This window comes from Lithobates pipiens, unplaced genomic scaffold (assembly GCF_037356315.1).
Source record: "Lithobates pipiens isolate NorthernLeopardFrog02 unplaced genomic scaffold, aLitPip1_a1.2 Scaffold_19, whole genome shotgun sequence".
Taxonomy (NCBI): domain Eukaryota; kingdom Metazoa; phylum Chordata; class Amphibia; order Anura; family Ranidae; genus Lithobates; species Lithobates pipiens.
The window spans coordinates 251438712-251461304 of NW_027507764.1; the positions used below are offsets into that span (position 1 = coordinate 251438712).

Genomic DNA, 22593 nt, shown 5'->3' on the forward strand with positions numbered 1-22593 from the left:
GGTCATGGCCCATTCCACCAGGGCAGTTGGGACCTCCTGGACTTTCTGACATCAAGCGTCAGTCACTCAAGTGTGTAAGGCGGCGACTTGGTCATCTGTAGAACTTTGTAAAAGTGTGAATGAAGTTGATGTAAGCGCATCTTCTGATGCCTGCTTTGGCCGCAATGTTTTTCAGGCGGCCTTGTAATGTTGCAATTTTACACTCTTTCTTCTGTTAAGAGAAAGTTTATCTTTTTGAATGTTTATGCACTCTGCTGCATATGTCGACCACAAGTTCTGATGCGGTTGGTTCAGATGGTGACTTCCCCGTTAGGGAGCACCTCTGGTTGTGGGTGAAGTTATGTTGCTGTTTCCACCCCTCATTATGACACTGCTTGGGGACGTCCCTACGGGCAAGATTACTGAAGCTGTGTCAGTCAATGAATGAAAGAGAACATTTTAAAATAGGATTTTTGTACTCGCCGTAAAATCCTTTTCTTTGGAGTTTGACGGACACAGCACCCTCCCCTGCTATTGGTTTACGTTATACTGCTTGTTGACGTACTGAGCTGCAGGAAGCAGGTTGAGGGGTTATTACCAGAGGGACCACCACAAGCGATGTAAGATCAATTGAGGATATCGCCTTCGGGCGCAGTGTGCTGCAGGCAGCAGTATAAGTCCTCAGGTCTGGTGGTTGCCCTGTGGGTTGTGTCTCCCTCCTCTCAAGTAAATACTTGAGGCTCTGTGTTCTATGAAGTACGATAAAGAAAATAGGATTTTTAAAACTGCTTACCTGTAAAATCCTTTTCTTGGAGTACAACATAGAACACAGAGCTCCCGCCCCTCTCTTTTATGGGGTGAAGGTATATTGCTTATATTGCTTTGCTACAAAATCTGAGGTACTCCTGGAAGGAGGAAGGGTTATATAGGAGAGTCCACTTCCTGTATTGGCTATATCCATGGCAACACCTAAAGGTAGGCCCATAACCCCTCAAGTAAATACTTGAGGCTCTGTGTCCTATGATGTACTCCAAGAAAAGGATTTTACGACTAAACTGTTTTAAAAATCCTATTTATTATGATTCTAATATACTACATGCAACACAGTATGGATCTTGGCTGTAAGACTGTAGCAAAGGGATATTTATTAGCCTTCACTGTAATTGGAGATAATACAGCTTATATTTTTATAGCAAAGAATACAAAGGTAAAGCAGTATTGTGTAAGTGTGGTTGCTTTACAGAAATTCTTTTTTCCCTTGTCACGAATGTTAAAAATGAGCACTTTTAATATCTTAGTGTTCATAATTATATACCAATTGATGTAGAATTGTTTTTTGTAATCTTTTTTTCTAATTTCCCATAATCCTTTGTATATCAGCTAAAACTAGGAGCCTGGCTGACACTGTGAATTGTTACCTGGCACTGTATAGGTATTTCTAAACCCAATCACTAAAATATCATAGAAGCTTTAACATAATGTAATTTCAAAAATCATTATCAATGTTTTTAAATCTGCAGCATTCATTAATATTATACCTTGTGATTCTGCCATTAAGATCCTTGTTCAGACATGTTCTGTTATGGGGAACAACTGTGTTCCAGTTATTGCTTCTCTGTTGTTACCCTGTCACGTGCACCCCTGATGTAGACTGCAAGTGGCCATCCTAAAAGACAATTACCCACTGCTTAAAACAAAAATGGATGGTGCTGCACTCCAAATAATAAACGTAAAGCTGGGTGAAGTAAGATACCTGTGACTAGACCACCGCTGCACATTCGGAACCACAAGACAAAATAGATACCGTAAATGTCCTGCAGCAAAGCAAGATGCAGTTAACTTTCCATAAAATCTTTAAAACGCCCTTTAACACATAAAAGTGTGAATCCAATGCAGAGCAAAGTTGATGCGTTTCAACCCCTTCCTGGGCCTTAGTAATTTTATGTCCTGACAGATTTTTAACTGTATCTTGCCTTAATGGCCCATTGTTATCACTATCAGGAAACGAAATGTGAGCAATGGTGTGTAGCGGACAATGGAGATATTGCATGTAGACATGAAATGGCTGACATGGGCTAGAGAAGTTCAGCAGTGCTAGTTTCCAAAATAATTAAAATTGGTTCAAACAAAAAATGACAGTTGTTAGATGTAGAGACCTTTAACAAACTAAATGTCATTAAGTTAGGGTTTACAGCTACTTTATTTTTGCTTCTAGATTTGCCCCCACAGCACTGCCTGGACCCTTCAAAATTGGCTATGCAAATGTCAGCATGCTTAAAGTTGGAATTTGCAAATCCATATATACCACCCCTGCCCAGGTACATGATTGTGCCCGGGAAAGCAGCAAAGCTCATTAGGGCACTAACCATTGTATTATGTGTGAAAAAATCCACAATCTTTTTGAGCAGAGACACTTTGCTCGAGCACCAGTAGCACTAAAGAGACAAATCCAAACCTGTCTTGACAGCTTGTATCCGTTTACTACACGTGCTAATGTAATCAGTGTTCCTACCGTTTTGCTTTTAAGGAAACCTGTGCTGAGAAAAACTATATGCCTTCCATTGCTGACCTCCATTGAAAAAATCCCAGTTGCCTTAAAATAAAGCCAGTATGATTTCTGACCTAGATACTGTCTCAACCCATTGACCTGGAACAAGTATGTTAAAATAAAGTAGGCACAAAGTCAGAACTCCTGATCAACATGCTTGTTCTAAGTGTTTTCCGTTGAAAAGGAATGGAAAATAATCTGCATATGAGACAGGGTATTAACATTTCTAGTAGGTCAGTAGTTGCAACCACCACGAATCTTGGCACTTTTTCGTCTTAATGTCATTTTGTATAAGCACTGATCTTAGCTGGTGCATAATGCATTCAGTTTATACTGAGGACAACAGATACATTTGAGTTGCATGTACACACTGTTGTGGTTCTTCTAAGATACCTGTGGCCTGTAGGTCCTTTTCATGTGGCCTACAACCTCAAACCAGGGAAGCTCATGCCAATGCTCTGGGATTGTGGGTCGGTAAGCCTAGATCACGATCAATGGGTTGCCAACCCACGATCCAAGAGCAATCAGAGTAGATGGAGCCAGCTGCGGAGGAAGCAAGAGCGTAAGTCAATGCTTCCTCTGTAGCACATCACCTGAGACCTTTCTAGCAGCCTGGAGAATGGTGTCAGCAGCAGCAGGATAAGGAAAAGGTCAGAGTATTTAAATATCACATACAGTGGAAAATTAACTTAAAAAAAAAAAAAAAATTCTGGCTGCTTTCACACTGATTCGCAGTTGCAGCGCAGTGCACCTGCGAGTTGCTTGTGAGTTTGCTACACTGAGCCATAGACTTCTACTTTATCCTGTGGGTAAACTCCTGAATGCAGGAGTTTTGGCGCACTTTTAGAAAGTGCACCACACCTGCAAGATGTAATGCAAGTCTGTGGCTCAGTGCAGCTAACCCACAGGAAAGCTACAGGAGCACTGTAGACATCTGAAAACCCTGAGACTGCTGCTGTGCGCCATCTTATATGTGTTGTAAGCAGTCCCAGCAGACTCCAAACCGCCACTTAACCACTTCCCGATCATCGCACGCCTATGTACGTCGGCAGAATGGCACGGGCAGGCATATTGGCGTACAGGTACGTCCAATCCTAAATGCCGCCCTGCCATCGCGAGCGCACCGCCACGCTGGTTGGGACCCCCGTGAGTCCGGTCGCGGGTCCCGTAGACTCGGTCGCCGCGGGAATACCTGCGATTGTCTCACGGGGCGGCTGAAATGGGAGATGCCATTGTAAACAGCATCTCCCCTTTCTGCCTAGCAACAAGTGACGCTGATCTCTGCTCCATGTGATTGGACCACAGATTAGTGTTCACTAAAAGAAAGCCCAGCCCCCAACAGTTAGTAACACACCCCTAGGAACACTTAACCCCTACACTGCCACCCACTGGTTAACCCCTTCACTGCCAGTGTCATTTACACAGGAATCACTGCATTTGTATAGCAGTGATTGCTGTATAAATGACAATGGTCCCAAAAATGTGTCAAAAATGTCCGATGTATCCACCATAATGTCACAGTCACAATAAAAATCGCTGATCGCCGCCATTACTAGTAAAAAAAAATTATTAATAAAAATGCCATAAAACTATCCCCTATTTTGTAAATGCTATAACTTTTGCGAAAAAAACAATCAATAATTGCTTATTGCAATTTTTTTTTTTTTTTTTTTTACCAAAAATATGCAGAAGAATACGTATCGGCCTAAACTGAGGGAAAAAAATGTTTTTTTTTTATATATTTTTGGGGGATGTTTATTATAACAAAAAGTAAAAAATGTGTGTTTTTTTTTTTTTTTTTAAATTGTCGCTCTATTTTTCTTTATAGCGCAAAAAAAACGTAGGGGTGATCAAATACGTCAATTTTGTTTGGGTGCCACGTTGCATGACCGTGCAATTGTCAGTTAAAGCGACGCAGTGCCGAATCGCAAACAGTGGTCTGGTCTTTGGCCAGCAAAATGGTCCCGGGCTGAAGTGGTTAAAGTGGAGTCCCACCCAAAAAAAAAAAATGTATTAATGTGCATGAAAATTTTTTTTTTTTTTTTTTACTCACCTCTTTAATGCCTGTTGTTAGGGGGTCCCTCATAATTTGCCTCCTTCAGCGCCTGGGCTCCTGAGGTCACTTCCCTCAGGGCATGAAGGGAGATCAGCTCTCCCCCCTCCCTCTAGGCAATCCTCTGGAACACGTCACAGGTCACAGATGATTGTGTGGCCAGTCACGGACGCCACAGATGGGCGCCCACAGTTACAATGCTGGCACCGCCGAGCGGAGGGAGAGAGGAGCGGGGCTTCGATCCCCTGCATCGCTGGACCCTTGGACAGGTAAGTGTGCAATTATTAAAAGTCAGCAGCTGCAGTATTTGTAGCTGTTGACTTTTTTTAACTTTTTTTTTTTAAGCAGAACTCCGCTTTAAGTGGCACGTTTTTGCTTCTTTCCTGATGGCTACCTAAAAAAAGATATGTAGGAGGTGAAGGGAGGGGAGGAGGACCTGGAGCAGTACAGGCAGTAATTGAGCCCTCGCAGAAGAGAAGAGGACTAGGATGTGAAAGGAGGGAGTGAGTGACTGTGCCAGGAAATTCACTAGTCAAGTCCAAAGATGCTGTTAGTGAATTTTATATCCTTTTATAGAAAAAAACACTGAAAGTAGACATTTAAAATACTTGTTTTTTTTCAGTGTTTTCACCTGCGTTTTGTAAATTGATGACCAGGTCTCTTTATGAGTATAGCAGCCATGTTGCATACTTGGACCCTGATTGAACTATCTGCATGGAAAAAGAGAACATTGGGTTATAAGTAGGCAATAACTTCTGTAGCAGTTTTAAAATGTCTTTTTTTTCTTCTGATTTTATTAGAGTATCTCTATTTAATCTTTGTTTTTTCCCCCCCTTTACTCTAAGGGGTAAAACACCAGCCCAGGCCGAGCTATGTTACTTGAATAAAGCGAAGTGGTTAGAGATGTATGGGGTTGATATGCACATTGTCAAGGTAAATTATTTCTTCTTTTGTTGTTTTACCACAGTTTTATAAAATATAATTTTTGTTTATTTAACATGTTGTGCACTTGGTGTTTTGAGGCTGTTCAACAAACACTGTGATATCATTTTAACAAGAAAGGTGTCATGTAATTTAACTTTTTGTTACAAAAAAAAAAAATCGGTAAGGGCTAAACCATGTGGGTAATTTTGGTATCCTGCTATTTGTGCATTTTTTTTAATTTATTTTTTACACATTCTTTGTCAAAGAAATTGGCAGTACAGTACAAAAAGAGGTGTACAAATCAGTCAAAGCTTCCATGACAAAGTACAATACCATAAATTTCCAGGTAGTACCAAGACCATTTTATTTAAGGTGGTGTAAGAGTACACACGGTAAAGGGCACGTTTCTGGTCCTAATTGCAGTATCAAAATACTTTGCTCTGACGATCAACTACAGTTTTTTGTTTTTTTGAGAGACTTTAAATGTGTACAAATCCAGAGAGTGAGGGACGGGGATGAGAGGGCAAAAAAGGAGGGAGAGAGAAGGGATGAAGGGAATGGAAGAAGAGAGGGTAAGTGGGCAGGGTAAATGGGAAGTTCCCATGACTTTCCTCTTCACAAAGTTCACTGTGTCATGTCTTGAAAAAAGGCAAATAATGGGCAGCTTACTCTTGGGAGGCGAAAGGTGTCTGTTCCTTATAAAAGAAGTATAGTGTCCAGATCTAGCTGTAGCGAGCTAGCGTTTATTTATTTTTTTGTTATGGTAATCAGCTATGCATTGGAAAAGAGCAGAATAGCAACAAGAGACTCTGAGAAATCAGTCAATATTTAGGGTTAATTTGGGTTAAAACTTAAATGGTAGTTTATAGCCATGCTTTTTGAAATATTGAATTTTTAATGGCATAAGTTATAAATGCAACTAGAACTTTAGGACATGGATCCATGTGGCCATTTTGTGTAAACACAATTGAGTTTTTGCTGCTACCCTCTCGGTAATATAAATTTGCCTGAACAAGGCAATGCATCTCTTGCGTCTTTGACTACTCCTGCCCTTCACAACAGAGTATACAGTAATGCAAATATGAGTTTGATCAAACAAATAGCAATTTTTATTTTAGGCAATCCCTGCCTTGCACAACAAAGCAACAAGCAAAAAAAAATTCACGTCTTTGTATAATATATAATTTTATGTTAAATTAAGAATTATACATTTAATGACATCATAATGACATAATGTATACATTATGTCATTAAATGTATTTTCTCTTTTGTTCATCGACTGACACAGCACCTCCTTAATCGTGACCATTGGGTTATATCGCCTCTACAGGAGCAGGACTAGGCAGAACAAAAAACACTTGGCTACACCCATGGGCTGTCCTCAGTGAGTATATAACCCCTTCCCTGCTCTAGGTATTCAGTTTATTTCTGTCTAGTCAGGAGTATACCTAGCTCCTTGCTGGGATCTTTTGGTCCTAGAAAATTTAGCATTTTTTTTCTTTCTTTCATGCATTTTCTCCTGGAATATCTACAATCAACTGCCAGGCTGGGCGATGGGATGGATAATCTAAATTCAGTGGTCTCCCCAGTCCAGCCAGCGAGCACGTGCAGACATCAGCTACGCGTTAGGTCAGCTGCGACATAGCCTCAGCGGACAAAGGCTGGCCCATGAGTTAAACGTCTTGCAGGGTCGCATACAAATGGGCTCTGGTCCGAGTTGTAGTGGTCCCTTGGCTGATAGCCCCCCACTTTAGTGGCAAGGAGTTCTGTCTGGAGGCTCACCCGCACCATGGATTGGTAAGTACGGCCCCCCCACTCCTCCTTTTGTGCGGGTTGGAGTGGACATGGGTACCCTCTAGGGATTGTCAGACCTGCCTGCAGGATCCCTCCTCCCATCTTAAAGTCCTTTGGTTAAGCTGGGCTTCCCCCTCCCCCCACAAATTGGTGGGAGTCCCAGGGCAGGCAGCAGGGACCCTTGGGGATCTCCCCTGCAATTCCCCTTCTTGGTGGTGTGTGCCCTGCCCTGGCGGTATGAGGGGATTCCAGTGCAGAGGATGCAGCGGAGACCCCTAGGTGCATGCCCTGCTGTATGTGCAGTGTTAGGTAGTGTGCAGTTTAGGGGTCCCAGTGCATATATCACAGCGGTGTCCCCTGAAATGTTCACCCTGCCTGGTGGAGTACAGTACCTTTTTTGGAGAGGATCCTGGCAGCATGCTTCAGCATGTCAAACAGCTGGCGGCCATGTTTGGGAGGTCCGATGACATTACGGTGGCCATTTTCCCTTGGTTTGGCTGGTCTCCGGCCGGAGGCCATGTTTGTTTAGCCGATATCATGGCGGTCATTTTTCCTTAGTTTAGTGAGACGCTGGAGAAGGCTGGAACCTTGTGGTGATGCCGGGGCTCCTCCTCTTCCTCTTCTCTTTTACTCTTCCTGTCCTGGGATATATGAAGTACATGGCCTCCATGGTGTTACTGGGTCTGAATTGCAGTGCTCCTCTGGCTGGTAGGATTGAGTATTTTTTAGGGTCCCTGTATAGCGCTCTCTCTGCTGATAGGTACTTGGAGCATTGGGGGATGCAAATGATATTTTTGTACTTTAGGTTCTTTTTTCCTATGGAGCCTCATGGTCACATCCTCACCCACTGACCCCCTCATGGAGGTGGCAGGTCACTCGGAACCCCAGCCTCCCATGGCTATGCTTATGGCAGTCCTAGAGTCATTACTATCCCAGCTAGAAGTAGCGTGTGGGCAAAGGCCCAGGAGGGGAAGCATCCCCTGCCTTCCCCTGCTCAGTCCGTCTCATCTGATTCTGAGCCTGATGCTGCCGGGGACGCGGCCCATCCAGGGTGGCTTAATATCCTGTCCCGTCCGATAGTGAGAATGAATTCTCAACAGTCACTGCAGCGAGTGGACGTGCTTATTACTTCGGTGAGAGAGATTTTAAAAATAGAGGATGCGGCTGATGGGGCAACGGATGTGGCTGTGTCCTTCAGTACAAATAAGTCACCTCGGGCACCAAAGGTGTTTTCTTATCTGCCTTTTATTTTGATTGGTTTCTCCCATTCCTTATAAGTAAACCTAAGTCACCTTTTGTGATCCCCAATCATTTCTCAGTACGCTACCCCTTTGAGGAATCACTTTAAAAAAATTGGACTACCCCACTAGTGGTGGACCCTCCTGTCTCCAGTTTGAATAAAGCAACCATGATCCCTGTAGAGGAATCCCCGTACTTTAAGGATCTGGCTGACAGCAAAGCGGAGGCCGTGGCACGCAGCATGTTTACTATGGCTGGTTCGGCAATGCGACCGGTCCTGGCCTCGGCCCTTGTATCTCAGACTTTACCCAAATGGGCCAAGCTTTTGCGCCAAGGTCTGGGTCATGGGCAGGTTCCTGCTGCTTATGTTGATCTGGCAGAACAGTTGGTCCGAGGGCTGCAATTTATATGTGATGCATCTTTGGATGTGACTCCCCTGCTGTCCAAACTTTTCAGCTGTTGTTATTGGACGCATGCTGTGGCTTAAGAACTGGTCTGCAGACCAAGCCTCTAAGAAATCTCTCATTGATCTGTGCTTTCAAGGCAATTGCCTGTTTGGGGCTACCCTGGATGACATCATTAAGGGTGTCACGGGAGGAAGAGTACCTTCCTGCCATAGTCTAAAAAAGGGAAGGAGCCTCATTGCAGATGGGGGCCTTCCTTCTCAGCCCCTAAAATTCTTTCAGGCTCCTGGGACTTCAGATAAGGGAAACAGATCTCTCAAGTCTTTCCCAAGAGGTTCAGAGCAATCTTGGTCTGGTAAGCCTAAAATTGGCCTTTCCGGTCCCACAGACTGGATCCCCTCAGCATGAAGGTCTGCCCTCACCCATAATTGGGGTGGGGGGACATGTTCTTTGGTTTCCAGTTTCGTGGACCTCCTAGGTGTGCGTCCAGGAGATACACTAATTGATCCTTTTTGGGGGTTTGTCTGCTTCAGGGGCCCCTGAGTCTCCCTGTGTGGACATAGTTCCTGCAAAGGTTCAGGCGATGTCTGAACTACCCAAAGTCTCCCCTTTTCCCATCCAGGAAATTGAATTATCTGGGTCAGACTCTGGATTTAATACTGACAAGGGTCGTCTTTTTTTTTTTCTTTTTTTTTTTTTCTACTCAAACTTCTGCTCCTTCAGCAGCTTTAGCTCAACAGGAAGTTCCCGAGACTCATGTCAATCTCACGGATTCCTCTGGTAATACTAGTACCACTGCGGGGCCAACACCTTCCTCTTCTGCGGTGCCTGCAAAGGGCCGAGGGCGAAAGTCTTCTGGTCATTCTGGTGGCCGTAAATGTCCTTTGGGAGCTACCTCTCAGAGAGGACCAGTTGTTCCAAGGCCTGATTTTCCATCCTGCTTTACAGTTGCAGATTGTAATGGCCTAGCCATTGAAAGCCAGGTACTGAGAGATAGAAGTTTGTTGGGATCAGTGATCCCTACTATGTTTAAGGCAAGGAAGTTGACTTCTAGTAAGATATACCATCGTATGTGGTAAGCGTACATTTCTTGGTGTGAGCTGATTGGTGCTCATCCTCGCTCCTTTTCTATATCAGATCTTGGCCTTCCTGCAGCGGGGCATTGAGCAGAGGTTGGCCTTGAGTACCATCAATGGCCAGATGTCTGCCTTGGCAATTTTCTTTCAGCGACCCCCTTGCCACTCACCTTTTAGTTCATACCTTTTTATTAAAGGAGTCCGGCATGTGGCTCCGTTTGTACAGTCTCTTTTGCCGCCATGGGATTTAAACTTGGTAATATTCGGTTCTCCAGAAACCTCCATTCGAGAATATTCGGGAGATTCCATTACCTACGTTGTCCCTGAAGGTGGTATTCTTGGTGGCTATTACTGCCTGTAGGGTGTCGGAGTTGGCGGAATTATCCTGTCGTACTTCCTATTTGGTGGTCTTTGTCCCTGTCCATCATTCCTACCTAAAGTGGTCTTGGATTTCATTTTTTTTTTTTTTATATATGATTCTTTATTCATTATTTTTCAGTATATAACTGGGACTTCATTTGAATGAGGACATTGTGTCCTATGTTAGCTCATCCCAAGGAATTTGGTTTCCATACCTTGGATATGGTTCATGCGATTTGGGTGTATCTGGCAGCCACAGAGTCCTTTCTGAGGTCAGACTCACTTTTTGGCTACCATCTCCAGGTGGATCAGACAGATTGTGTCTCAGGCCTCTTCTGTTAAAGGTGCAAGGTGGCCACTTGGTCGTCAATGCATACCTTTACTAAATCCTTTAAAGTAGATATTTTGGCATCTGCAGATGCTTATTTTGTCCGCAAGGTTTTGCAGGCTGCTGTTTGAAGAGGGGGGTTCCCTCTTGAGGGGTGTGTTTTCTTCAGATTTTTATGAGGCTTCTGTGACCCAGTTACTTTCCCCACCCCTCATTTTTCTTTGGCACTGCTTTTGGACAACCCAGTGGTCAAGATTAAGGAGGCGCTGCCTCCGTCGATGAACGAAAGAGAAAATGGGATTTTTTTACTCGCCGTAAAATCCATTTCTCTGAGTTTGACGGACACAGCACCCACCCTTCTATGGAGTTCGATACTTCTATTACTGCTTGCTACTAGACTTAATACCTAGCGCAAGGATGGGGTTATATACTGACTGAGGACAGCCCATGGGCTTAGCCAGGAGTTTTTGTTCTGCCTAGTCCTACTCCTGCAGAGGCGTTATAACCCAATGGCCCATTTTTTTTATTTTATTTATTACAGGCTACATTTGTGCTTTACTTGGTATCTGCTGCTTGCAATCCCCTGTTCAGTATAGGTCAATCAGGGAGAGAGAGAAGCAGCATTATGAGTCATTCAGCTGTTCTGTTGTGTGAACAAAAGACATGCTGATACGAGAAGAGAGCAGAGTGACAGAGACAAACTCCTCAGTTGTCTTTTGCTTATCCTATTATCGTCCATTCACAGGCTAGGAGCAGGAGTCACTACCCTCTCTACCAATGATCTATGAAAAGATTAGCACTTAGAATTTATACAGGTACTGAAAAATCCACATTAATGCTAGAAAGTTGACTTCACAAAATAGAATGTAAACGCTTCATAAGACACAAAACATTTCCTCAGGGGTACCATCCCATAATTGCAAAGATATAAAAAACAAACACTTTTTATGTACCCACAAGGAAAAAAGTAACCTCAAATCTTAAGATAATACATTAATAAACTATTGTTATCTTAATTAAAAAGAAACAAAAGATAGTCAGCCTAAATAATTATAATAAATGTATATAAGGTGAGTTATAACATACCCCAAAACACATTAATGAATAGGGGTCTACTTAATCTGTTTGTTCGATCTGTATATTGTACCGCGCTTTATGTGGCTTTTTTATATATAATTTTTACTAGAGCTGACTAGCTTTCATTTCCTTTTATTTTAATAAAAGAATGTTATTAATCTATTACAGGCGGTCCCCGGGTTAGACACAAGATAGTCTGTAGGTTTGTTCTTAAACCCGTTACAACCACTTTTACCTCCACGGTTTAGGAAATATTTACAAAAAAAAAGTTAATGGCCTATGTCTACGGTGCATGCGCCATAGACAATAGCGCAGACACACTTTATACTCCTTTAGAAAGGCAATCGTGCCATGACTGATGGCCCCCGCGTGCATGCGCGGGAATGACATTATCATGGCTCCGGACAATCACAGCGCCGGAGCCGCGATACCTGGAAGGAAGATGGATGCTTCGTGGAAGAGGGGACAGCAGTGACATTACAGGCTTCGGTTTCAGGTAAGTGACACATAATGGGCGTATGCTTTACCTTTGCAGGGAAACAAAGAGGAAGTAAAACACATCAGGGTTTACTTCCTCTTAAAGTTGAATCTGTAAGTCGGAACAGGTACATTTTTTTTCAGTGTAGCTCCAGCCAAAAAAACTATTTTCAATCCTTTTGGATAGTATAGCGAAGGGTTAATACCCCTGTAATGTTTGTGTTGCTGTCTGTGCCCCTGTTCACAAGATTTTACCTCGCTTTCCTATGAAATTGGATGTTGAACATTTTGGGTTGTTGTGGAAGCGAGCCTTGGTGATAAAGCATCAGTGTGGTTACCTTTTTTCCCATAATAACTCTTACAGTATTGAATTTCCCTTCCTAGGGGTAGATTTCCTCTCACTTCCTGTTGTCTCCCTCCGTTTGGAAGTAGGAGTCGCTTGTAAGTTTTTTCACGATCTTGTGCTTTCCAGCGTGAAGGAGAGATGTGGGCCCACATCTCTTCATAAAGAGGACCTGTAATGAATGATTCCTATTACAAGGGATGTTTACATTCCTTGTAATAGGAATAAAAGTGATAAAAAAGTTGTAAAAATAAAAAAAATAAAGTAAAATAAAAAATAAAATAAAAAAATGTGTTTTTTAAAACGCCCCTTTCCCGGTAGCTTGCGCTCAGAAACAAACGCACACGTTATTCCCACCCACATATGTAAACGCCATTCAAACTACACATGTGAGGTATCGCCACATGTGTTAGTGTCGCCCCCCCCCGAAAGGGGCCAATTGTGGCACTGGAGGGGGGGGGGGGACGACAAATGAGCGGAAGTTCCACTTTTGGGTGGAACTCCGCTTTAACATGGATACATCAGGTAGATTAATTCAACAAAGCATATGGTTAAAGGATAAATACAGGCCTACAGGGAGACATCAGATTTAAGTGCATGGTATGTCAAAAACACTTTCTCCCAAGATGGCAGGTGTCTGCAGTTCCTATCCCTAATTTAACAGTGTAAGGTAGGGGTAGAAAATGCTCAAAGTGCTTTAATATGTTTTAGGTCTAGTTTTGTGTTTGTGATCTTGCACTTGCATTCCTGGACAACACACTGTGATATTTGTACATGTTTTGCTTGCTTCCTAATTATTTAACGCTGTTTATTTTGATGTGTTTAGGGTAAAGATGGCTTTGATTATGCTCTTGGACTAACCCCAACAGGCATCTTAATATTTGAAGGTTCAAACAAAATTGGTTTATTCTTCTGGTAAGATATGTTATACCACTTCTTATCAGTTATGATTTTACGTTATATTTTCTTTATAAATGCAAAGATGACAAGCACTTTTGCAAACTTTTACTAAAATAAGGTCTCAGTGGGGCAGATTCAATTGAACTTTTGCAACACTTTCCTGGTGGCATGGGTCCTTTAAAACATCCTCTGACTATATTATGAAAGCCTTGTATGTATTTCCTTAAGGCTGGGTTCACACCGCTGCGATGCGGGAACGCCGCGAATCCGCTGCGTTTTCCCGCATCGCACACCTCCCGCCGGCAGTTCACACTGCCCTATGCGGACGGCTGGGAGTGTCAATGTTATGTTAATGACACCCCCAGATCCGTCTGCATATCGCAGTGCGATCTGCCGACTCGCACAGGAATCGGATCGCATGGTGTGAACCACCATGCGATCCGATTCTGTTGCGGACCAAAAAAAGGGTCCCGTGCGAGTTTGCTGCGGGAGCGCTGCGAATTCAGCCATACTAGCTGTATGGCTGAACTCGCATAGCTACGGAGATCGGATGTGATTTGCGGTGCGAATCACATCCGGATCTCCCCCCGCAGCAGTGTGAACCCAGCCTAAAAGTTCAAACAGGTGTGCTATGTTTAGGTAGCTTTTATTTGTGCTATTTTTGTCACTATGGCAGTGAACTCCCAAAGATATGCATGCAGTTTGCACATATTTCCCCATTGCAAATGTCCTTGGAGATATCAATTAAAGAATTTCTATAAAATGATGGAGCGTCTTCTGGGAAAACACTTCACAACGTGGTTGGGTAATAGAAGACACTTGTATACACTTCAATTTAAAATGGCTATATACACTAGCGCAAATGAAAAATAGTGAGCCTAAACTCTCAGCCATACCATAATAAATAATGAAGACCCTGTTCTCAGTTGCCTTGGGCCAAGTTGTCTCCAACATAAGATGATATGAAATGTTCATATGTGATTTGGCCCCAGGTCTTTTTATATGATATAATCCTAGGTTTAAATATTAATGTAAAGTTCAGAAGAACGTTGAGGTTCCTAGGGACATTAAAGAATTTCCATGCATTCATTCAGTTCGTTTAGTGAATGTTCATGTGTTTGTATGCTCCTCCAAAAAAATCGATCAGCTGGATTTTGACAGCTAATGTTGTTTTCCAAGGTAACTAATATCTGCAAGGCTCTGCCTCCCCTCCCCTTAGGCACAACAATTCAAGTATGCCCAATAGCAACTTAAATGCCTGTATAACTTTCTGGGCCACATGCACACAAGCTTCTGAAAATAAACAGCATTTTTTTCTGCCAGAATTTGGCAGCAAAAATGCATCTAATGATACAATAAGTACGCAAGCTTACACATGTACAGTGAATATAAAAAGTCTACACACCCCTGTTAAAATGTCAGGTTTCTGTGAAGTAAAAAAGAGACAAAGATGCATTATTTCAGAATGTTTTCCACCTTTTTAATGTGACCTATAAGCTGTACAACTCAGTTGACATCCAGTTCTTGGTGATGTCACTGTTGTTCCATATTTTCTCCACTTGATAATGACTGTCTTCACTGTGTTCCATGGTATATCTAATGCCTTGGAAATTATTTTGTACCCTTCTCCTGACTGATGTCTTTAAACCTTGAGATTCCTCTGATGCTTTGGAAGCTCTCTGCGGACCATGGCTTTTTCTGTAGGATGCAACTAAGGAAATGTCAGGAAAGACCTACTAGAACAGCTGAACTTTATTTGCGGTTAATCAGAGGCACTTTAAATGATGGCAGGTGTGTACTGACTCCTATGTAAAGAGGAACTGCAGTCTGCTCACATAATTTGTAATAAAAACATCTTTGCCATTCTGGAGCTTCCTTCTGACCACTTTGCATATTATTTTATATATACTGTCATTCTGTACTTGCCAAATATGCTGCAGAAATCTCCCTCCACTAAGTCTGACTGCATCCATTTTTAACTACGAGCAGCAGAAGCCTCCGTCTGTTCACTTCCTGGATTTACACAGACACACAAAGACACACATTCAGCTCTGCAGCTCTCATTGACCCTCTTATGACTCACCCCCCCCCCCCCCCCTTTCCTTCCTTCTTGGCAAACTCATGAGAGTGAGAGAGCTGTGCATGATGTCATAAGCCTAGGATGGTAACCATACAAGAAACAGGAAGTGGGCTGTAAAAGAAACAAATGTTTTACTATCCAGTTAAAGTTAAAACAAGAAGGGCAGAAGATTTAATAGATGGAAAGTTAAAAACGAAAAAAAAAAAAAAAAAAAGACAAGTTCCACTTTAATATGCATTTGAATGTGATTTGCGTAATTCTGAACACCGCCACATCCCCAGTTATAAGAATGTGTGCACATGTATGCAACCACAATATTTTAGTTTTTTATTTGTACCCACTAAAATATTTCAGTTTGTTATTCAACTGAGCTGTACACTTTATAGATCATATTAAAGGTGGAAAAAGTTCAGAAACTATTTATTGTTTAATTTTTTTTTTTTACATCACAAAAACCTGGCATTTTAAAAGGGGTGTGTAGGCTTTTTATATCAACTGTATGTGCGCATGTTTATGTGTGTATGGCATTTGAGCGTAAATGCATTCTACTAGCCAGAATAATCATTTATTCTGGCCATTGAAATGTATTAACATACACGTGTAGCCATGCATACACACAAGTTCAAAAAGGTTCTCTCAGGAAATCACTTTTTGGGGTATGTGTTTTATTTCCTTCCTGTATATACTCTTCTTCAAATACTTATGTAAATGCCTATGTGTGCATGGCCAGTGATAGACAGTAGTGGGCTCCTGCCAATGAAAAGGAAAAGACCCTGGAGAGCCTCATGCACATTGCTGAATCAAGATGGGGCTCAGGTAAATATGGGGGGGGGGGGGGGGGGCTTCTGCACACATAATGCATTTTACCTTAAAAAACCTTGAGCCTTTTACAACCTTTTTAAGTTCAATCTAAGTTGAATCCAGATTAAGGCCTGGTTCACACTAGTGTGTGATTTCAGTCACACAGAATCACATGACGATGGAAATCCCATTGCTTTCAACTATGCCTGTTCACATCAATGCAACAAAACCTATTGTGATTTTGGAAAAGGGTACTTTCGTACCTACTCTGGTACAAATCCAGTGTGACTTTGCCCCTATAGAATATGCAAACCACATCCAACATGCAACGCAGGTGCAATACATAATCAAACTGAAAATCAGATTACACTGAGAACCTAGCCCTTTGCTAAAACCTTCAATTAGAAATTGGCAAAGATGGACAATGACAATGATTAGATAATGCATATTGTGATACAAAGTGTTAGATCATTGTAAAAATGTTGATCTATTATACCAGTACTAAACCGTATGTAAGGATGCCTGACTCTGTAAAGTAATACTTTACAGATGAGTTATACAGTATGTAAAATTGTGCCTTTACATTATTACTTTTTGTTTAAGTATGATTCCAAGTAAAATGGTAATATACCCGAATCCATTAACTAGGATCAACAAAATGTAATGCCTAAATTTGTCTAAAGGAATTGCATTTGACTTGATAAACTGAAATTATATATATATATATATAGATATAGATATAGATATAGATATAGATATATAGATATAGATATAGATATATATATATTCATATTCATTCTCTTTCTGTGCAATACTAAGTAAGACCCCTTTCACACTGCCAGCGTTTTTAAGGCGCCTACAGCACCTGAAAAAAGTGGCTCCATTCACTCGATTCAACCCAAGGGCTTTCACACTGGAGCAGTGCGCTGGCAGCAGCTTCTTTGGAGTGGTGAAGGTACGGTGAACTCACCGCTCTTCCACTACTCCTCCACCGCTGCTCCTCATTGAAATCAATGGGGCAGTGCTGCGATACCGATTTAACCCCTTTTCAGCTGCTAGCACGGGGGTTGAAACCGCCCCAATAGGAACTGAATAGCAGCGCTGAAACGACAGTAAAGCGGCGCTAAAAATGGTGGCGCTTTACCGCCAACGCCCAGGGCAGCTTGGTGTGAAAGCCCTCTAAGACCCATTTCAAATTGGGGAGGGATCGGCGTCGGTGGTAAAACGGGGCTATTTTTAGCGGCGGTATTCGGCCACTAGCGGGGCAGTTTTACCCCCTGCTAGCGGCCGACAAAGTTTTAAAACCACCACAAAGCGCTGCTGCAGTAGCGCTTTGCCGGCGGCATAGCCGTGCTGCCCCATTGAGTTCAATGGGCAGGAGCAGTGTATGCACCTTTTCCTTCACCGCTCCAAAGATGCTGCTAGCAGGACTTTTTTTTACCGTCCTAGCGCACAAAGCCCTTTGGGCTTTCACACTGGAGACACAGCAGCGAGTGTTTCAGGGTGCCTTGCAGGTGCTATTTTTAGTGCTGTAGCGCCTGCAAAGTGCCCCAGTGTGAAAGGGGTCTAAGGGCGCACGTGATTAGCTGTTGCCCAGCATTGCCACTTTGTTGTCTTATTTATGGCAAAACAGACTTTTATATAAAACCCGCTTTGATCATACATCATACTGTAGTTCCTTAAAATTGCAAATCACTAAACAAGTATGCACAAAACCACAGAATATTTTCAGTTTATAAGCTGCCACTGACCAGACATGCCATGCACATAGAGCTACTGTACATGTAATACTTTAAGTTTCCAAAAGCATCATCTTATTGAAATTTTAATAAAGAATACAAAATATATTTGCATATCCTTAATTCTGTAGGTGGCGAGCAATTTAGGCCACTTGTAAAGAGATGTAATAAAACGGAAATCAACTTCTAGCTTTGACAATAAAACCTGGAAGCTGATTGGTTACTGTGCAGTGCTGCTCCGGTTTTAGTAAATAACCCCCAGATAGTCATTTCGATTTTGCATTTTGGTAAGCATTTATTTCACCTATACAGTTGCTACAAGCCATTTCAACCTGTGGGATAGCTGTGGGAATTTATACTTGCCAGAAATAAAATCCCTTTATAAAGCAAGGGAACTATGTAGACAGTAGGTCTAGTATGTTTATCCCTGCCCACTACTAATTGATGGCAAAGGCTTTCTTATGTGTTTTAACAGACCTTAAACACGTTTCCTACATTCTTATTACAGGCCGAAAATCACCAAAATGGATTTTAAGAAAAGCAAATTAACCCTTGTTGTTGTAGAAGATGACGAGCAGGTAAGGTCTACTCAGTTATTTAGCAAATTATAGGCAAGCTGATATCCGTTGTTTTATGTCACACAACTTTTCCTTTTCTCACTGTAGGGTAGGGAGCAGGAACATACATTTGTTTTTCGCTTGGATAATTCTAAAGCCTGTAAACATTTGTGGAAATGTGCAGTGGAGAATCATGCTTTTTTCAGGCTAAGAACCCCAGCAAATACAAAAGCTACTCGATCTGACTTTATTAGATTGGGTTCAAGATTCCGATTCAGGTAAACTTACTTTTATTTGTCAAAATAACACCTCTTTTAATACATTCTTGACAAATTAAAGGATAGATGTACTTTTTAGATCAGTGAATGGGGATTTACCAAATCACTGACAAAACTAGATGCCTGTCCAGTGATGTAGCCTTGGGTTTAGCAAAGTTTTTGTGTGTGTGTTAGTGATACCTGCTCTTACAAACCTGTATAGCCAACTGAAACTATTTTATGATTTGTAACCTATTTACCACTGACTGTACCTTCATGAGGTTTTCCTTCTTTATGAATCAACATTTTTGTAAATCCTTTTCTGAAAGTTTTGAATCCAGGGGCACCAAGCAACATTGTAAATACTGTTTTACATTTCCTTGATTATACAGTGCAGGACACAAGTATATTCTTATACTACTGGGTTATATGGTGCTACCTTTAGGTGATTGGACACTGGCAGAAAACTATAAGGACCTCCATATAACACCTTCCACTGACATTTATCTTCAGGTTTTTTTTTTTGTTTGCTAGTATCCCAAGGCCTCATGTACACTGTTGGTGTTAAATGGACATTTGGGGTAGTTGGGAATTTTTTTTCAGCTGCCTCTGAACTCTACTCTGTTAGTTTATCCGTACATGTACACAGGGTTGTTTATACTCGTTGCTAGGCGTTTTTAGAACGCAAAAAAATGGGTTCAGACGGATGTTCAAGGGCATTTGAAATGCCAAATGCCTGTAACAGCTTTTGTAACAGCTAATGCCCGTAACAGCTACTGCTAAACGCGGTAACTCGAGTTTAGCAGTATTTCGTTTTTCGGTACAGACCTTTTTTTTTTTTTTTTTTTTTGTAAACGTGGCTAAATGGACATTTTTAGTCACCGGTTTCTAGCTGTCAAGTTAAGTCGTTCAGGAGAGGTTAAACAATGTCTCGCGTACACGAAACCTTAGGTGGTGGATGCGCTTTTTTTTATATTTTTCTCTTTCGTTCATTGACGGACACAGCATCTTCATCTTGATCTTAGGGTTCCATCGCCCCTTTAAGAGAGGACTAGGACTAGGAGAGGACTAGGCAGAACATGTTAAAAACTGCAAAACTGCACAGTACCGCCCAGCGGTCATACTGGCTGTAACCCCTCACACTGCATCCAGCAGCTATAGATATATATGTGTGGAACTACCCCTGAAGGAGCTGTTGGTTAGATTTGGGCTTACCGTTACCTTCTGTTCTCCTCGTTTCACGTCTAGGGGTGTCCCGTGGTAAATGGCCCAGTAACTCGAGAGACTAACAGATCCACTTCAATGGATTTTATTTGCAAAATGTAGACAAAGAAACAGTCTCTTAACTTGGGATCAGAGGGTTGGAAAGGAAATTCAGGTACTCTTATGCCGTGTACACACGTAGCGGACTATCCGACGGACTTAGTCTGGCGGACTTCCTACCAGACTGTCCGTCTGACTTTCCGAACGGGCTACTTGCCCACACCCGGCACTTTTTCAGTGGACTAATACGGCGTACGAAGTCCGCCGTACTATCCTCCCTACTTTTGAATGAACGGACTCGCCCACACACGCGGAGGAAAGTCCGCTCATTTCGAGCGGGTCTCCAGGTAGGCGGGGCCCGCGAAGGAGACGTCGCTGGCCCCGCCACCTGGTATGGACTTAAAGGGCAACCCCCACGCCGAAAAAATCGGTGTGGGGGTTCCCCCCAGGTCCACATCAGACCCTTGTCCGAGCACGCTACCCGGCTGGCCAGGAAAGGGGGGGACGAGCGAGCGCCCCCCCCTCCTGAGCCGTACCAGGCCGCGTGTCCTCATCCTCAACATGGGGGGTGCCTTGGGGAAGGGGGCGCACACCCCCCCACCCCAAAGCACCTTGTCCCCATGTTGATGAGGACAAGGGCCTCTTCCCGACAACCCTGGCCGTTGGTTGTCGGGGTCTGCGGGCGGCTTATCTGAATCCGGGAGCCCCCTTTAATAAGGGGGCCCCTGGATACCGGCCCCCTTATAAACACAACACAGGGTAAAAATAGTTTATTGCACGGCTCCGGGGGTCTTTCGTCTTCGGGGGTCTTCTTGCTGGACTCCTCCGCTATCTTCTGCAAGCTCTTTTGCTAGCGGAGGAGCCCGGCTTTCTTCCTCGCCGTCGACCTCTTCCTCTTCTTCCAACTTCGGGGGTCTTGTCCCCCTCTTCTGGGGTCTTGTCCCCCTCTTCGGTTCTTCTGCCGGGCCACCGCGCCTTCTTATAGCTCTTTTACAGGCGTTGGCCCGGTCTTCTGCCACCGTCGCCGCCTTCTGTTCTTCTCTTCTTCTCTTCAGATGTTGACTCGTCGCTCCCTCCGCTCACAATGACTGGGACCGGGCGCGCCCTCAACATGGGGACAAGGTGCGCGCCCCCCCCCTTTCCCCAAGGCACCCCCTATGTTGAGGGCACGCGGCCTGGTACGGCTCAGGAGGGGGGGCCACTCGCTAGTCCCCCCCTTTCCTGGCTGGCCGGGTAGCGTGCTCGGACAAGGGTCTGATGTGGACCTAGGGGGAACCCCCACGCCGATTTTTTTTTTCGGCGTGGGGGTTCCCCTTTAAGTCCATAACAGGTGGTGGGGCCAGCGACGTCTCCTTCTCGGGCCCCGCCTACCTGGAGACCCGCTCGCTCCGGGCGGGAAAAGTCCGCTCATTTCAAAAGTACGGTGGACTGGCATACGCACGGCCTGATTGTCTGCCGAAATGCGAGTCCGGCGGGAAGATTGGATTGCAAAACTACTTTCTAAGTCCGCCGTACTTTCAGGTCAAAAAAGTATGCCGGAGGCTACACACGGGGGGGATTGTCCTGCGGACTTGAGTTTGCTGGACTTTTCCACCCGATTGTTTGATCGTGAGTACGCGGCATAAGTGTCAAAGTCAAAATGTTGAAGAACTTGCTTACTTTGCATCCAGAGAATAGCCATTCGCAACTGGATGTTCACTCAAGTTGGACAGTCCTTCTCTCACAAGACCTAGCAGCCAACAAGGTGCTTACTTAGGAACAAGTCTCTGCCACAGCCATTGTTGTAGAACATACAAGATATGTCTCTGCCACAGACATTGTTGTAGAACCCGTAGGGAAACTAAACTTGAAGAACACTCGTGGGATACCTGGATCTTTCAGCCAGCTTGGCGATTATCCACGAGACCCGATTCTCTTGGGTACTCCAGCTCCTCCAGGCTCTTACTAAGAAACCAACCCGTACGTGGCCTTCTTCTGAAGAGTCCTCCCTTGGATCGCGGGAAGTCACAGGTTCTCTCCCAAACCGGAGACGGCACCCAAACACCTCAGAATCCTTCTTTAGTTTCCTTGCCTCGGGCTAGGCAGCCCCGAGGCATCCAAAATCGGGTGGATCAGCACCCCAGGCCATAGCCTTCCTGGGGGCTGGTCAGGAGGACCCGGACCATGAAGTCAGTACATCATTCTGGACCAGAAACCCGAACCACGTGACGTCTGCATCTTAAATACCCTCTCCTAGAAAGCACAGCAAGAGCGCCATTCCCACTGGGCAGGCTCCGAGAGAGTGTAACTTAAGCACCTAACCAGACCATAGTTCCATGCCTGCCAGAAGAGACAGTGGCCCCTGTGGCCAGGCTGAACATCTCATAGTCCAGTCAGACCGATGCTGAAGCCCAA

The 22593-nt window shown here is 43.6% G+C and overlaps 1 protein-coding gene across 3 annotated transcripts in view; it reads left to right on the forward strand.

The window, feature by feature from the left end:
• EPB41L4B (erythrocyte membrane protein band 4.1 like 4B) overlaps positions 1-22593 on the forward strand; it is a 770758-nt gene that overhangs the window by 268698 nt on the left and 479467 nt on the right. For all 3 annotated transcript variants that reach the window (XM_077491916.1, XM_077491917.1, XM_077491918.1), the window contains exons 8-11: positions 5426-5513; positions 13429-13517; positions 18631-18700; positions 18788-18957. In XM_077491916.1, coding sequence (XP_077348042.1) covers positions 5426-5513; positions 13429-13517; positions 18631-18700; positions 18788-18957 — 417 coding nt within the window. The remainder of the gene's footprint in view (positions 1-5425; positions 5514-13428; positions 13518-18630; positions 18701-18787; positions 18958-22593) is intronic.